General features: G+C 38.9%; 1 protein-coding gene across 3 annotated transcripts in view; it reads left to right on the forward strand.

Annotated features, from left to right (window-relative positions):
- The first annotated feature begins 528 nt into the window (after positions 1–528).
- Positions 529–17,500, forward strand: part of TRIM37 (tripartite motif containing 37) — a 26,435-nt gene continuing 9,463 nt past the window's right edge. The window contains exons 1-17 of one of the 3 annotated variants that reach the window (XM_029085814.1): positions 529–537; positions 1,324–1,425; positions 2,793–2,833; positions 3,910–4,026; positions 5,263–5,350; positions 6,199–6,321; positions 7,638–7,761; positions 9,039–9,106; positions 10,139–10,263; positions 11,624–11,674; positions 12,087–12,168; positions 13,680–13,756; positions 14,242–14,421; positions 15,105–15,219; positions 15,659–15,871; positions 16,262–16,398; positions 17,100–17,197. In XM_029085814.1, coding sequence (XP_028941647.1) covers positions 1,357–1,425; positions 2,793–2,833; positions 3,910–4,026; positions 5,263–5,350; positions 6,199–6,321; positions 7,638–7,761; positions 9,039–9,106; positions 10,139–10,263; positions 11,624–11,674; positions 12,087–12,168; positions 13,680–13,756; positions 14,242–14,421; positions 15,105–15,219; positions 15,659–15,871; positions 16,262–16,398; positions 17,100–17,197 — 1,708 coding nt within the window. In that variant the 5' untranslated portion in view covers positions 529–537; positions 1,324–1,356. Of the gene's footprint in view, positions 538–1,322; positions 1,426–2,792; positions 2,834–3,909; positions 4,027–5,262; positions 5,351–6,198; positions 6,322–7,637; positions 7,762–9,038; positions 9,107–10,138; positions 10,264–11,623; positions 11,675–12,086; positions 12,169–13,679; positions 13,757–14,241; positions 14,422–15,104; positions 15,220–15,658; positions 15,872–16,261; positions 16,399–17,099; positions 17,198–17,500 lie in introns of those variants that run through there. The other 2 variants (XM_029085815.1, XM_010171390.1) reach the window with 2 other exon arrangements.

Consider the following 17,500-nt stretch of genomic DNA (forward strand, 5'->3'; position numbering starts at 1 on the left):
CTGAGGGGAAAAAGGCCAAACGGCACCGAGTTATGGGCGGTGGAAGCCAGGCTGCGGCTCTGCGGTGGGCAGGGATGCGCAGAGCAGCGCTCGGCTCCTGTGTGCGCTGCTGAGCTGGGTGGAAAGGGAGCAGAGGGTAAAGAGGCGGCGTTTCTAGGTGCTTCACAGTTATTTTATAGAGTCAGCGTTAGAAAATGAACTGGTGGAGCATCGCAGGTGCCTGTTGTGGCGGGGGGGGGGGGAAAAGACCTGGCGCTGACAGAACCTCTCTTGGCTGTCTGTGACCTGGACAGCTTGCACGCATTGCTGTGGTCCGTGTTCATAGCAGCTGAACAGGAGATGAATTTAAAAGACCTTGTGTGCTAATTCCCTGTGAATACATGTGTTGCATTTTAATGGTTTACAGCCATTACAGAGGCACTAATGTACAGGAGATACAGTGGTATCTGTAAATCAAAGATAAGCCTCATTTTTCTGCTGATTTATAATTTCAACCCTGTAGCGAAAAAAAATAACCCATCTGAAGAATCTCTCAAAGTTCCATAGTTAAAGCCAGAAAGGGTCTAACTCCTGTACCATATAGCTTATAAAACTTCATTAGCAGTGAAAAAATATGTCAATATGGAAAGCAAACATCACGTGACATTTCAAAATACCCTTCTCATTTTGGGCATGGAGAGAGATGAGGTGGTTGTATTCTAGAACAAAATGCTTCTCTCTTCAAATGTGTATGGTAAAAAAAATATGTTAAAATTACATTTTTATCGCCCGAGATTGATTAAATGAGGTGTCAGAGAGCATAGAAATCATGGAGCTAGTACTAATGGTAGATCTTAAAGGAATGTAAGTCTTATAAAAAGGTAAAGAAAAGCCCTGTCCAATGTAACCCCTCTCATTAGGTTTCTGTATAATGCGTACGTGCACTTACCGTGCTTTTGAATTAGTTTAATGCCAGTACGTTGAAACTGGTGGGCTCAGAATCTGCAGGTACAGCAGCTGTTCAATCCTGTGTGAACACAAGCAGGAATAATATCTCGAGTACAGAAAGGCCCACTTGGAACAAGATAAGCCAAATGAAGACACTCCTAGTTGAAGGAGAATCAAAGTGTTATAAAATGGATGCTGAGAGCTGGGGTAGCGTGGGAGAAAGTGGGGTGGAGAGCCATGGTGGTTGCCTTAGAATCTCGCTCCGGGATGCGCTCTCCGTAGCTGTTTGGAATGGGATTGCATTGATGAAACCTGGCCCTGTGCCTGGAAAAGAAACGCAGCTCTGATATGTTTGAAATCTGTGGCTTAACAATAGCGCTAATCTACCCCTTGCAGAGTATTGCTGAAGTGTTCCGGTGTTTTATTTGTATGGAGAAACTGCGTGATGCACGTCTGTGTCCTCACTGCTCCAAGCTCTGCTGTTTCAGTTGTATTCGGGTGAGTTTGCTTATTCTAGTTTATTCTTAGTTTGCTTATTCTAGTTTATTCTTACAAATCTATGAACTTAAAAACACCTGATCTTATGAACATATTCTTGCTTCTTTCTTGCCCCTTTTCCTGCAGTTCCAAGGATCCTTTTTTCCTGCTCTGTGCTCTTTAGTGTCCTTTTCAAAATCTCTTATGACACCCCGAGGAAAAGCTAGGCAGGCTGTGCACTGCATTCAGTCGTGCTAATTATAGGGGCTATCTGGAATAATTGCTTTTAAGACACAGACATATAATGATCCCTTCTTGAGCATCTTTGGAGAGTCAGTGATGCCTGCGTGGAAGACAGAAACTGGGACGGGAATCAAATGCTGACTTTGCATCTGTCAGTATGGAACACTGGAAGATCAGAACATCACCTCTTGTCATCTTGGAGGTGTTTTAAAATGCTTGCCAAACTAGTATGATGTGATCAGATACGGGGCTGAATCTTTCTCAGGGGAGTCTGGTGTAGCAGGCTGAAGCAGCATCCGAAGTACCTCAATTAATTTAAGGTCGTGGTTACTAATGTGTCACACTTGGGTTCCAAGCCCCAGACGCTGTTCTCTGTTGGTATTAGTGGGAGAGGGTTCAGCCGAGGTTTTCAGACCTCGGGTACTAGTTCCAGAAACTGGAACAATCATCATTCATTCACTTTACAAGCGGTGACAAGAGCTATAGGTGAAGGATTTGTGTTACATATTAAGAACGTTAGCTGACATATTGTTGCTGGATGGTGAGAGATTTATTCATGAGAATCTTTAAATGCAGTAGTGAACTGACAAATATAAGCCCTTCAACTGCTGAGCTTTTACACTTGTAAGTTGTAGTGGGCGGATGAAGTTATTTCCTCAGCTGCTTGTCTTTGGAGCTTTCTGGAAGAGAAATATTCAAAGGATCCTTGTGGATTTGATCGTTGAACTGCAAGTATGTAACTTGTGTATAAATAGCTCAAGAGGAAGAAATAAGTTACCATGAAGACTTAATCATTTAGACTCCAAAAAATATGCTTGCTGCATCTCTTGCTTTTGTTGCAAGGTGCTCTTTGGTCTGTGAGTCTGCACCAGGTGTGCGTGGTTTCTAATGGAACATTTGGTACCTCAGAATTCTCTGTATAATTTTTAACTGCGGTGTCTTTGCCATCTAAAGAAAAATGGTTGCTTTGTTACTGAGACACAAACAGCAGCTGCTTCTGTGACTAAGTGATTGAACAGTAAAAAAAGGGGAAAATATAAAAAGGCTGTAATAAAAAAGTAACTCCTAATTAATGGTAGAATGTGATTGCTTGCAGCTCTTTTCTTACAGTCCCTTTAAAAATGTTTTTCCTTTTTCCTTCGTAGCGTTGGCTGACTGAACAGAGAGCTCAGTGCCCTCATTGTAGGTAAGGTATTTTTAAAATCAGAAATAAATTATCAGGAATTGGGTGGACTCTCCTGTTATGAGTGGTCTTTTTTCAGTGCAGGTTACACTAAATTCGTACGCTTGATTTTTTGAGACCTACCTGGTGTTGCTATAAAAATGTACCTTGTTTTAATACTTATTGTAAAATAGGTTCCAGTTGTGTGACAAGCTAAGCAGGGTCTTTGTTCTTCCCCTGTTACACTGTTGTCTTCAGTGCGTGTCGGTGTCATCAGAGTAACGATGGTTCCCCTTAGAACTCTTTATGTTCTTGCAGGCATCAAAACCCAGAAACTTCAGTTTTCAGACTGAAATGTGGACTTTTTTTATACCTCTAGTTTATGAGACTTACCTTGTGTGTTGCAGATCTGTCTGAGTGACAGCTACAATGTGTTGTTTGTGGGTTTTTGGTGGGTTGTTTTTCTGTTTGTTTGTTTTAATGCAGTGCCCCACCCTGTCCCCTGAAGCCCTGGCACCCCTTAGTGCCTAGCAATTCTAGCTCTTGATAGACTAAAAATTGGAAGGTAGCAAATTTTTCCTCCTAAGGGAAGGGAGGTGTTTAAAAACAACTAACCAGCTATTTCTGCAGAACTTTTTTTAATATTCAACTTTTGAAGTGTTTGATTGATAGCTTTAAAATGCTGTCAAGGACATGAATATATCGGCGTTTTACAGAGGTGGCGATTGAAGCATCACAGTGGGGATAGTTGAATAAGGGAAGAAACTGAAGAAACTGAGAAACAAAATTATTTGCCCAGTGTTATCTAGGATACCATCAAGAAATCTGGAAAGAGTTATTGTGTTCTCCATGTGGCTATTCTGTATGTCACTGTGGGGTGGTTAGTTGTGGTTCCTGCTTCCCTTCAGCCCATAAATGAGCAAATTGACCCAAAAATTACTACTTTTTTTTTTTTTCTCCTGAAATAACTCATATAGCTTCAGCTTTTTGCCTGTGACTTTTCTGCTAGTGTAGGTGTGATGAACTGAATTCACTTCAATGCTTCTCTTTTAGCTCCTGGAGCTGAGTTCTTGCCCTAACTCTAACAATGCTTCTTGCAGAGCCCCTCTGCAGCTACGAGAGCTCGTAAACTGTCGTTGGGCAGAAGAGGTCACCCAGCAGCTCGATACGCTTCAACTGTGCAATCTCACAAAGCACGAAGAGAATGAAAAAGACAAGTAAATGGAGCATTCTTCACATAAAGCATTTTGTAGTTTGCTTTATATGAGCGGGCTTTTAATTTCAGCTCATTATTAAAAGAAGGGAACAAACTGATAATTTGTACTTAATTAAAAGCTGAATTGTGCTCCCTGTCTGACTAAAAGTTGGAGTTCATTTCTGTCATACTTAATGGAACGAGAAAAGCTCTTCAGTGTCTTTGCCTAGAAAACTACTATCTCTAGTTTGACTCAATATATTTAAGATGAGAGCTGTGGGAAACATGAAGGGTAGTAATAGTTCTTAAGGCTTTTAGCCCTTAGTGACCACACATCTGAAATAAAAGTCTTCTCTCAATGGCTCATCTGGCAGTCCCATTCAGACTGTGGGTGCTGATTTGGTATCTCAGCACATAAAAGCAGAGAAGCTCTTCTGAGAAGATGTCTTCTAGTCCCTTGTGAAAATGTAATTTATAAACCCAATTTGAGATGAAAGAAAATATATAAAGTCCCACAGAAGGCACTACTATTGCTCTACTGTTGTGTTACTGCTGTTCGTTCTCCTTCCTTGTCCGTGGAGACTCCTGTATTTTCTGATATATTCTCTTCCTAGGAACAACTGTCAGTACTTTCTCAGCGGCTTTTCTCCTGGTTTTATCCCATTACCAGTGCTATTATGTGTTTCAAGATATATTCTGGAGTTTTGGAGGAGAAAAGTGTTGAGAAGAAGCACTGAAAAATGGACAGGGACTAATTATGTGTCCTCTGCAAGTTCCTGAGCCCTAATGGAGGGCAGGGGAGAGGCGTGTACTGAAGGTCTGGCCTCATCTGTGCCCAGTTTCTTGATTGATGCTGTTCCTGAAATTTTAAGAAATAACAAAGATCAGATTGTCCAAAAAGCTTATGAGCCATTACTGTGTGGTTACTGTGGGTGTCTATGATTAGGATATAATAATGTGAAGTGTTAACTTCTAGAATTCTGAGCTTGATTTGCTGGTGATATCCTTTATCTGCTGGATAGAAATCCAATTTTAGCAATATACTTTCTCTCTATCTTTGTGAAATCCTTCCTGAGAGAATACTAAGAGCAACATTTATTTTACAAAAGGTTTTTACTGAGTATAAGTATTCTTCTTGCAAAACTGTGCTGATGTTCTGTGCTGTTACCAGGTAGCAAAACAAGTGAAAATGTTAGATTGAGTTTGCAGAAAATTCATAGCTATTTTCTGTTGATGATCTGTGTATTTATTATTTAAGGTGTGAAAATCACCATGAAAAGCTTAGTGTTTTCTGCTGGACCTGTAAGAAGTGTATCTGCCACCAGTGTGCGCTCTGGGGAGGAATGGTAAGAGCCTTACTTGCTTATATGCAGGTGGTATGTTACCTGAGTTATGTTTGAGAGCAGTTTGAAGGAATAGAAATGCCATGAAACTGTTGTGATGGCTTTTGAATTGCCCTGCAAATACTGTAGTTGTATGTGTGTTTGTAAATTAATGTGAACATTGGCTGTGAAAGGTGATACTTTCTGTTTATAATTAGAGAAGCCAATTTAATTTTTGCTGAAAGTAGGTCAGAACTACCTTCCTTGTTGTAAACTTTGTGATGTCTTGGGCAAACTGTAGATGGTGCTGAGAATTTTATGGGCAAAGAAAGGAGTCTTTCTCAGAGAATATGGGTAACACTTATGTTATTTAAATATCCTGGCCTGTAATCCTGAATATTTTCAAAGCTGTATTAGTAGCACAGTTCACTACACTGTTTAATATCCTTTCAATTGAGTATTTCAAGGAGAGACTGCTGTCACTGTTTGGAATGTAAGTGGTTAACAGTGTGCTGCCTTTGTTTTGGGTGTTTTAATAATAATAATAAAAAGACAAGCCTTCTCTCATTATTTGATTTGTTAGAGAATTGCACAGTGAATGAAGCAGTTTATTTTTGGAGGGCTGTTGAGACTCCAAATAACTCTTGACAAGAAGCTTTGACAGTATAAAAGCCAAATTCATGACTTATGAAGGGAAGTGAAAGACAGGCTTCCTACATACAATCTGCTTTGGAATTTCTCCAAAATGAGTGATACACTCGGATGCTTTCTTCTCCTCTCTTTCAGTAATTTAATAGGAGTGGAATGAAATTAAAATGGGATGCTCTGTTATTTCTCCCTTACCTTTTTTTTTTTTCTTTCTTTTTTAACAGCATGGAGGACATACTTTTAAGCCATTGGCAGAAATCTATGAGCAACATGTCACAAAAGTAAATGAAGAAGTGGCAAAGCTTAGGAGGAGACTCATGGAACTGATCAGTTTGGTGCAAGAAGTGGTAAGAAATTGATCCCAGATAATGTCAGTTTTTCCTGCAGTACACCATTGTCAAAGGTTAACTGTGAAGAGGGAAATGGAAATAGTGCACATTTCATGCACTCACAGTGCTTTCAGTACCTGTTCAGAAGCTGTTGCTTCTGTGAAGGTGATTAGATTATCCCTCAGAGAGATATTTTTACTTTTTAGTTATACTCTTTTTATACAATGTGGAAAGATGAACATATTCTCAATACTGTTTTTATAGTTGCCAGACAGATGTGAGTTGGCTAACAGCATTTTTCTTTTGGTGTATGCTCTTTAAAAGCTAGACTGGCACAGTTCTTTGAAAGGTAAGGTGTATTTTTGTCAGCAGTTAGAGAAGTGCAGTCTGCCATGCTAAACAAATATAAAAATGCTTTATTGTAATAGAAGTACAAGTATATTTGAGCCTACAGAAGGTAGGCTCAAAAAAAAACCTCACCAGTTAAGAGATTTGAAGTTTGTGTACCTCCTTTTTCTTCCCCATAGGGGTAAATGTGTTAGACATCCAAATATCAGTCAGTGGGAGCTTCAACAACTCAACAGGGTTACTTGTATTCTAGGAAGGATTATTTTTGCCTTCTGCTGAATGCTGTCCTTTATTGTGTAGTCTTTGTGCAATTTTTTTATTTTTCTTTAAGTTTCCCTGTGGTTTTTGTCTGTGCTGTTAATCAGGTTGTTGTTTGCCACATGCAGTGGCAGGTTAGCTCTGCTTCAGCTCAAATGTGGCTGTTGTGTCACCAAGTGGGCTACTTGTAAGTATTTGTAAAATGTTGAGAGGATTCACCTTCACCTTCCAGGGTGAAGGCCACAATTTTAATCAAATTATTCTCATTACCAAGAAGGTAATTTTTATGCACTGCTCAAGTGACAGAGGAGAAACTGGCAGTTGTATTTACAAATTTTGATACTAAGGAATCCCCATATGAGAAATCTCTGTGTAATGGGAAAATGTTGCTCTGCTTTTACTGTTAACCTTTGGTCACCCACCAGAGGGCATGCTTATGTATTCAGTAAAAGTCAAAGGATATTTACAACTGGCAACAGGAGTAGCCTGTAATGCAGCTCATCTAAAAACACGTTCCTCTTTTCTTATTCTAAACGTGCAAGCTTCAGTAAGACCAGGATTTTTTGATTTTTATTTTTTCCTCATAGGAAAATAGGTTCTGGAGGGGACTCTAGGGAGGCCTGGCCATTTCTGGGATCTGAGTGTGGAGTCAATGTGTAAACACATGAAATTTGCAAAAGTGTGGAGGCTTTCTGTTTGTGCATGTTTTTTCCTGAACCCTGTTTTAGGAGAGGAATGTGGAGGCCGTGCGGAGTGCGAAGGATGAGCGGGTTCGGGAGATCAGGAACGCAGTGGAGATGATGATTGCCCGGTTAGACACGCAGCTGAAGAATAAGCTTATAACATTAATGGGTAGGTATTGCCTGATCTGTTATGAGCATGAACAATGTCTTAACAACATGTGAATCTATTGAGAAACTTTCTTGCCCTGGGAGTATGACACCTTACACACTCTATGGTGTTAAGCAAGCTAAGTGCTGACAGAAAACTTCTACCTACAGCAAAGGTTGTAGTTAATTATGTAGTTACTGTGATACAGTTCTAAGTTGTTAGATGTAACCTGGTTATGCTCTGTTAGAAACTCCTGTGTAATAACGTGGAGAATGTTTCCATGTTTAGTACCTTTCACCTAAGGTGTTTTTACACCATTATCTGTGTTATCCAAGAAGTTAATCTTTTTAATTTGACATCTCTGTAATATATACTCCTTTAAAAAAATTAGAAGTCTGTAGGATGTCTGGTGAGCAACAGTTCACATCCATACAGGCAGCCTTGTCTGCAAGTGAAGAACATGACATCTGGAATCAGAGCTGCTAGTTTGGTTCCCGACGCTTTTGCTAACCAGGGACTGGTCACTTTAGCTCTCATTTGATATAAATAGAGGTGAGAAGACGGGCGCTGTACTTACAGGTATTGAAGTTGTCCAGGTTTTTAGCTGAAACAGAGCTGGGTATCAAATAAACAGTCACAAGTTTTGTTTTAATGTGTACTGATCAAAGATCAATCTGAAAGCTGTGGTAGAGTTTCTTAATTATCTGTATGTACAGGTCAACATTTTGTTCATGTAACAACATTTTTTTCTGACGACTGCCAAACACTCTTCAGGTATGTAATGTATGATGGGGACAAAGTAAATCCCAGTGATAGAAAACATACAGATGTGACTTGGGTTTTTTATTCTTTCTCATCATGTTCTTTGTGCCAGTTGAAATGCACAAACACATTTATTGTTCTTTTTTATGAAGAAAACATTTAAACATCAGAGTCAAGAGAAATGATGGAGAAAAGTGTCAGTTAATATAAAAGAGAGGCTAGTCTGGATGAGAGTGAATTCAGTGAAGTCAAACCTGCTTTTTTTAATCCAAAAAAGCACCCCAAAATAACAAAGCTGTCATTTCTGGGACACAGATTGTTTCATTACTGTCTTAACCTCAAGTGAGTTCTTCACTAGAGCTCTAATTAAAAACGTAAGCTTGCTTTTAAAATGCTTTCTCAATCAACCTTGGTATATTTAGAAATCCTTTACCTTAGTAGGTTTTGGGGCAGCTTCCAGGTAAAAAGAAAAAGCTCAGTTTCTTAAAATCCAGGGAGTATATCTTCTTTAAACCCATCTTCCTTTCCTTAAACAGGTCAAAAAACATCTCTTACTCAAGAAACTGAACTTCTGGAATCCCTGCTTCAAGAAGTGGAACATCAGGTGATTTTGAAAAGAGCTGAAATGTTATGTTACATAGATTCCCTCCTCAGTTGGCCTTTCTTATTATTTTAATTATTTTTAAGGTATTAGTTGATGGGTTGATTAGGTAATTTTTGAGGATATCTTTTCATTTAAGTGACCTTAGGTTGTACAACTTCTTTTAAAAAACAAGTAAGTCTTCGAGAAATAATGAAAGGTGTTGTCTTGTATTGCTTGAAAAACTAGTACAGGCATTAATAGCAGTATCATACAAAATACCCAGTTACACATTTGTTTGAGGTAACTTCACATTTAGACTGTGTGGGTAGATCCTGTTAGTTCTGCTGCCAACTGCATACGAATAGTGGTGACTATAAATGGAGATTAAACAAAAATGTTCCGTTTCTCTCTGTGTGTTTGAGGAAAACACAACTGGTTCTAGTTCTTTTATTCCTGTTCACCTCTTTCCAAGAAGATGACATGGTGTCATGAAGCAAATAAGTAAAACATAAAAGAACTATCTAATGTCACAGGAGCAAATTCCAATGTCCAATTAAGCTTCCTTTCCAGATTGATTTACTTTATGGTTGCCTAAACACAGTCATAGATATAACTTGGTATTAATCAAAAATCTATATATATAAATCAGGTTAAGCTAATTGAAGTACAGTAGTAGTTGCTGTAACTTTCATTGTAGAATTTGACAGTCTTAAATATTCAGAACTTGCACAGGCTTTGGAGTGAGACAGAATTAAAATATCTATTTTAATTTCCTAACAGAAATTTTAGAACACATGACCATCAGCTATCATAGGCAAATTCTTAGTCTTGAGAGCTGACAATTTCAAGGGAAATAAAACCCAAACAAATGGGGGAGGGAAAAAAAACCAACAAAAACAAACAACCAAAACCCTCCAAGCTTCATTTTACATTGCACCTGGGTCATCTTTCTGAAGCTGAAAAAACTTATTTTTTTAAAACCAAAAGTGGTCAAAACCTCTGGTTTCTACTAATGACAAGGATTTGTTTTCCTCCTTGTTTTTTCTCATATAGTTACGATCGTGCAGTAAGAGTGAGTTGATATCCAAAAGTTCAGAGATCCTGATGATGTTCCAGCAGGTTCATCGGAAACCTATGGCCTCGTTTGTCACTACTCCTGTCCCCCCAGACTTCACAAGGTAAACATTGCATTTCCTTCCTGTTGTAGTTTGAACTTGAAAGCCATCTTAGAAAGGTTTGTTGTGTTGGTTAAAAAATATTTAAAGTAATTTAGAGGAGAGTATCTCTTTCCCATTTTACTGTACCACTGTACGGAGGAGGATATTCCAGTGAGTCTGGGAGGTAGATGTATTCTTGTGTGTGTCAGCCTTTTGTAAAACTAGGACAGGAGAGAACCCACTGTATATTAATGTGTGGGATTGAGAGAGTGGCTGAGAGGTGGCCGATGGATAGATTGCTGGAGAGGTTGTCTGATACCTGCCTCTAGCGAAGAGGAGTTACACTTCTCAGCAATGGCAGTGGTAATCCGTGGGGTAACATGATTCAGTCTGTTTCTGTGTTAAACTGGATATCTCTGACTGAATTTGGGTCCAGGCTTATACACTGAAAATGATAAACTGCTTCACTTACTCCTCTTAGTAACCTATGCTGCAAGTAGGCTTTTCTGTTCCAGCAGGGTTTATTTTATGTCTGTAGTCCCTGCTGGGGAGTCAGGACAGTGGGTTCCAGCTGACAATTTTTTCTCTTTTACACTTAGTTTACTGATTTGTCCTTTTTCTCTTATTATTGGGTCATTCAGTATATAATTGCAAAGCTCTCATGAGATGCCTTGGCAGGTCACCTTAATTCATAGCCAAAATCAACTTTGTAGTACAATTCTTCATAAAGAGAGTGCTGCTAGTGCTGGGTTCTGGGCAAGCCTGTTGAGAATTTGGGCTAGCTGCCTGAAAAGCATCTCCAAAAAAATTGGAAGTAGGAGAAGCCTTAAAAAAAATTCCTCAAATAATTTTGTGTTCTCTAGCAAAAAGTGGTTTGGCTTGCTTTTAAATGCAGTCTTAAAACTATTGTCCTAACATCTTTTCTGAAAAGAAGAATTAAATGCCTCTCTGAGGAGAGTTTAAATCTGACTGTTCATTTTCCAATGGCAGTAGGGTATCTCCTGCTCTGAAACACAAACCATTTAAGCTTTATGCTTTCAGCCATGCAATAATTTCATCCTTTCTAGAACTACCAAGGAGTCTTACATTAAAAATTCACCATATTTAGAGATTATTAGTCATCATGGGTGAAAGGACAAATCCTCTTAACTACTGTTGGTTGCTTTTTTTCTTTGTTTTACTGTGGGATATCACATGGAGAGGTACTGAGGAGAAAGCTTATAAATGGAATTTTCAGAAGTACTGAAATAACCCAGTGTTGTCCTAGTGAATTTCAGTGGCTCTGGAGACCTAAATTGTCATAAATGCTTCTGAAGATTCCAAAAGTTGGAATTTTTAATGTCATGTTATTCAGCATTTTTCCCCACCCTCTCCTCACCAGTGAACTGGTTCCAGCCTATGACTCAACTACGTTTGTCTTGGAAAACTTCAGGTAAGAATGTACCTTAAATTACTGTGAATATTGAGAAGCTTTTTCTGTTTCTTCTGTACATGAATACTGGGTTGGTTTTTTTTTAATACAGAACAGTTTCCACAGAAAACTGTTAGATACGAACTAAGCTATAGGAATTCAGTCAAAAATCTGTTGTTTACCAGGTGAACAATTAACCTTAGCTAAGCTCTTAGCTAGAAAGATTTTCCATGATAAAGGCAAATACTTTATTTTCTTTTTTTAAAATAAGAGATGGGATAATTTTGCATGGGCCTCATATGCTGCTATAAGCTCTGTGCAGGAAGAGGGATGGTTTTAGAGTGTAAGAGTGCAAGTGTGTGCGCAGCTTATTGTTTCATGGAGGGTTTTGCTTTGTCCCAATAGCAAATGTTTTTTTCTCCTTTCTCAATAGTACGTTGCGTCAGCGAGCAGATCCTGTTTACAGTCCACCTCTTCAAGTGTCAGGACTTTGCTGGAGGTTAAAAGTTTATCCAGTGAGTTATATTTATTCAACTAGAGTTGTTATCCCATCCAAAACACTTAACCAGCATTCGTGTGCTTCTCTTGTAAGGAAATGTCAGTTAGTCTCTCTCTCTCTCTGTATGAAAAGAACGTAGTAAGACTGCAGAGCTGATCATCAACCATTGGAGTTTTCCCTCTCTGCCTCCAGTTAACCAGCATGAGCATTCTCACTAGAGTTAATCTGGTTCATTTAAAAGCAATTAAAAATGGATCTTACAAATCTGCCATAGGAACTTTACTAGATATTTTTGCCCTCAGAACTGAGGTATAGAATAACTTACCATATTTCTGTTCATGAATAATACTTCTTTGGGAAGCTGGGAGAAGGACAAGGTATTAGTTGAAGGGGAATCTGTTCTACTGTGCACCCAGGTCTCAAATGCTGACATTAAAAAGTGTGTATTGAACTGATGTCCTTCCAGGGGCCTGAATGTTCACATTTCTGAAGCAATATCTTTGTCAGTGTTGGAATGTTCACCCACAAGGTGTAATCTTTTTACAGTCCACTAGTCTGGTCAGTGCTTCCAGGAAGCTCTGGCTGCTACTACAGCTGTGTTTGGAGAAATAAGTGTTTGGTGGTGGAGTGCAGGTTTTGTTTGTTAGTGATTTACGTGGCACCTTCAGAGAACTGGATTAAACTGATAAGCCCACATGTGCACAGAATTCTTGCAATGCAGAAGTGGGCCCCTGTGTAAGTTTTCAGAGTATTTTAAATTGGGGATAGACTACATAAGGTGTGCTGCCAGAAGGCATTAAAGTTTAATTTTTAAATGGTAAGTTGAAATGTTTCTTCAACCTAGAGGGTTCAAGTTGAGCCATTCTTCATCCTTGATTAAGGTGAGTGTGATGGAGGTTTTGCTGTATTTTTATTTTTTCAAAAAAATTGTGGTGATTCTAATACTGTTTCTCAGTTAACTGACCTAACTTTTTTGTTGCATGTTTTTGCTAAAGAAATTGCTTTTTCAAAAATTAAGTAGCTTTGAAATGCAGCTGTATGTAAAATATTTCAGAACTAATGTTTAACCTGAGCTGCTCTCATGTTGAGAATTTGAGGAGAATGGGACTGTAATAAACTGCTAAGTAGGTATTATGAGCTTTTTTACTGCTTTCTCTATATGTTGAATAAGTGTTTTCTCCAATACATTTACAAGTGTCTGTCTATTCAGTCTTCTACTTAATTGAACCCCTAAAATGTTAATAATTACAGCTCTGGTTTGAGTTTTATATCTGAGATACCAGTACTAGACTGCACACATGCTTCCAGATGCAAACTCCACGTTGATTCAAGTTACACTAAGAGTTCTGGGCCACAGAAGACTAGAAATCAAAACTGCAGCATGCAAAGTAGACTGCTGCTGCAAATTCTGTATTGATTGAAGCTGTCTTCTAAACTTCAAGGGTATATTGAGGTGTTCCAGTTTTCTGGTTTTGTTTTCTTTTTTTCAGTCAGTTTATCTCTCAGTTGTATTTTATTTATTTCAAGGATGGAAATGGAGTAGTGCGGGGCTACTATCTCTCTGTGTTCTTGGAGCTGTCCGCTGGATTGCCAGAGACATCCAAGTAAGCAAACCTGTAGTAAGAGCAGCTTTACTTTTTGTTGTTGTTGTACTACCATCAAAGCATCTAGAGAGGTTTGCAAAGAAATGACATCAAGTTCTGTAGTGTTGCTAGGGACTGATGCAGAGCTGTCTTGAAAAGAATAGTGAGATTTCTTTTGTCCATTGAGCTTTGAATCATCCCCAAAGATAATATTTTAAATTGTTACTACTCAGTGGCTTTCTTGAGATAAAAACCAAGCTGAAAAAACAACTGATAAGAGCATCTTGTCTCCTAGTTTTCAATCCTAGAGCTGGTTTACCGCTCTCTACTACTACTTGCTTCCCCCTTGTACTGTTTATATAAGTGTCCAGTAAAATTTGAAGGCTGACTCACCTCTTGGTGGGCGTGCAGGCCTCCTGGGAAGTGCAGTTCTGTTAAACGTGATGCATTCAGCAATTCTGACATCTTTATTTTGGTATTAATACCTGTGACCTTCCCTTGCCTAGGTATGAGTACCGTGTAGAAATGGTTCACCAGTCTACCAACGATCCCACCAAAAACATAATTCGAGAGTTTGCCTCTGATTTTGAGGTTGGTGAATGCTGGGGTTACAACAGGTTCTTCCGTTTAGACTTGCTGGCTAACGAAGGCTACTTGAACAGGCAAAATGACACTGTGATCTTGAGGTAAGGAAGACAACTTGGTGGGGCTCCTTTTTCCTATTGCTTCACAAAGTATCATACCTACTGCTGAAATAGGAAATAATTAAGTAGTTGAATTTCAAATAATTGTGACATGTTTTGTCAGAAATGGATTTCACTGTCATAAGCTTTAAAGAAGAAAATGTGCTGAAGGGAGTTGTGGAAACCTTAAGTACATCTCTGTCTTTGAGAAGTAGCTGTGCTTGATGCTAATAAACCTGGGTTGGAGATCGGTAGCTGATTGAATTAAAGGAAAAGGATGTTTCCTCCTTCTCTTTAGAAATGGTTATAGTGAGCATAGGAGAACTTTGGGAATGAAGGAAGTCTGTAAGGGAAGAGAACTAATGCTGTCAGTGGAAATTTTAGGACAAAATATAGAAACTTTAGCCATCTACTTCAGATGTTCTCTGTGTAGTCCTGCTCTTGCTCCTGTTAAACGCTTTGCAGTGTGTTAATTTTGTCAGTGTTGGTTTGTGAAGGTAACGGCCTCTCCTGCAAAATACTTCCTGTTGCCCTTCAGTGCACTCAGGATACTGAGTATAGAAGTGCATGTTGTCTGCTGAGTTTATTTCATCACTAGATTTCAGGTTGTGGGATGTTCTTATGCAGGGCTTCTCACATTTGGAAAAAAAGAAAAAAACCAAAACTTTTCAAATGTTCCTTTGAAGGTTTCAGGTGCGCTCGCCAACCTTCTTCCAAAAGTGTCGAGATCAACACTGGTACATTGCTCAGTTGGAAGCAGCTCAGACGAGTTATATCCAACAAATAAATAACCTTAAAGAAGTAAGTGGGATGTATATGAACATAAAATCACCTTCTGCTGACCTGTAATTACAGTAATTACCCATTTTAGGTTATGAAGTTTGTGTTTGACAGTTGTGTTTACTTGAGTTGCTATTGGTAGTTTGATATTTGTGTTTTTGAAATGGTATATCTGCAGTTCAGCAAAGTCAGGTGACTTAGTGATGATGCTCCATTGTCATCTTCTCTGTATACTTTTGTGTATCCTTCTAATATTGAAGAGGCTTGCGATCGAACTTTCCCGGACTCAGAAATCACGAGGCATTTCACAACAATTGTGTTTACTTGAGTTGCTATTGGTAGTTTGATATTTGTGTTTTTGAAATGGTATATCTGCAGTTCAGCAAAGTCAGGTGACTTAGTGATGATGCTCCATTGTCATCTTCTCTGTATACTTTTGTGTATCCTTCTAATATTGAAGAGGCTTGCGATCGAACTTTCCCGGACTCAGAAATCACGAGGCATTTCACCTCCAGACACTCATCTTAGTCCCCAGAATGATGATGGTTCAGAAACAAGATCAAAGAAATCTGGGCAAAGCACTGAAGTGCTACTTGAGAATGTCGCTGCTCCAGGATTAGTGCGAGATAGCAAGGAAGAGGAGGAAGAGAAGATCCAGCATGAAGACTTTAATGTAGGAATTGTCTTTTTCCTGCCTCTTTGTTTATGTAGCTGTTTATGATAGGATATCCACAGAAGCATAGGTGAACTTCTGAACTGTAAATTGGATTTATTATCTCCTGTGTGGAAATAGGACATAACGCACTTGAGTGAGAGATGACACTAGAGAGATGTTCCAGAACAGAGCTAATAGATCCCACCAAAAAAGTTGCCAATTTGCAGCTGAAAAATCCACCTTCTCTATTTGTTACCGGCCTTTATTGTGCTTTAAAATCCTCTTAACTCCTGTTTGATAGTGTGACGCTCTGGGGAGAGAGAGTTTCTGTTCAGAGCTTTTGGTGAATGCATCAAAGTGCAACTGAAATGTTCCTTTTTACAAAGACTTGTTCTGTTTTTCCTGTAGCATGAGCTCTCTGATGGTGACCTGGATATAGATCTTGCTGGAGAAGATGAAGTGAACCACCTTGATGGTAGCAGCTCTTCAGCTAGTTCGACAGCAACTAGTAACACTGAAGAAAATGATATTGATGAAGAAACTATGTAAGTAATGCCTTTCAGATCTTCACCTTGTCTCCCAGGGTAATCATCTCGATTCCAGTGGTAACTGATTCATTTCCTATATCACAAGTATGATGTGTGGGGGATTCCAGTGCAATGTGAGGGGTGTTTCCTGTACTAGAAACAACATGAACTCAAATAGTTAACACTAAACATTGAATTTTTGGTCAGCTAGTTACTGTCTCTCCAATCTCTTCATGTAATTTAGTGTTGTATTCTGCCTTTGACAAGTGATAGTCTGTGAAGGTTCTTCCCAAAACACTATTAAGAAATTTGTTTCTACACTGTAAGGAAAGAGAGGTTTGTTATTAGGAAGTGTTGTAGTAGTGGAATAATAATTAAGACAGTTACTTAAACTAGAGAATTTAAGCTGCTTAGCTGTGATGATAGTGTCAAATCCTAGAATCTTCACTGAAACATGAGAATGTGTTGAAACAAATATAGAAGTTTGCAGGATCAGATTGTACAGCTGAGATCTGTGTGAAACTTTTGTTCTCTTGGTTGGTGGATCAGTAATTTAATTAACACACCTTGATTTGTTCCGTCTGTGTAGTTTGGAATGCAGAAAATACTATTTACAGTGTTTCATGTTGTTTTCAAGGTATGTGCCATAATGTTTAACAAGAGCTGAAAAAAAACCCAATAATTATATTCTCCTTTTTCCACCCCAACCATCTGCTAAGGTCTGGAGAAAATGACGTGGAATATAGCAGTAACATGGAGCTGGAGGAAGGAGATCTCATGGAGGATGCAGCAGCTGCTGCTACTCCTGGAGCATCAGGTATGAAGAACAGCCCTTAGAATTCCCACACATGCGAAACGCTGCTGGATTCCTTCCCCTGTCCTTCTTGGAAGGAACACCAAGCTGCATGTTCTGCAGGCATCTCTATTTTTGGAAGTGCTGCATCATGTGGTTTGTACTGATTATTGCAGTGTAGCAGAAACATTTCATTGGTTCAATAAAAAAAAGGGAGTAATCTCCTACATGTGCTTGTTTAAAAATGATACATGAGTTTGGAGGGAAGCTTTTCTGTCTCTTTGAAATTCCTTCCATTCTGATCAAAAGTGGGCTGACAAGCAATTC

Source organism: Antrostomus carolinensis, unplaced genomic scaffold (genome assembly GCF_000700745.2).
Source record: "Antrostomus carolinensis isolate BGI_N321 unplaced genomic scaffold, ASM70074v2 scaffold32017, whole genome shotgun sequence".
Classification (NCBI taxonomy): Eukaryota; Metazoa; Chordata; class Aves; order Caprimulgiformes; family Caprimulgidae; genus Antrostomus; species Antrostomus carolinensis.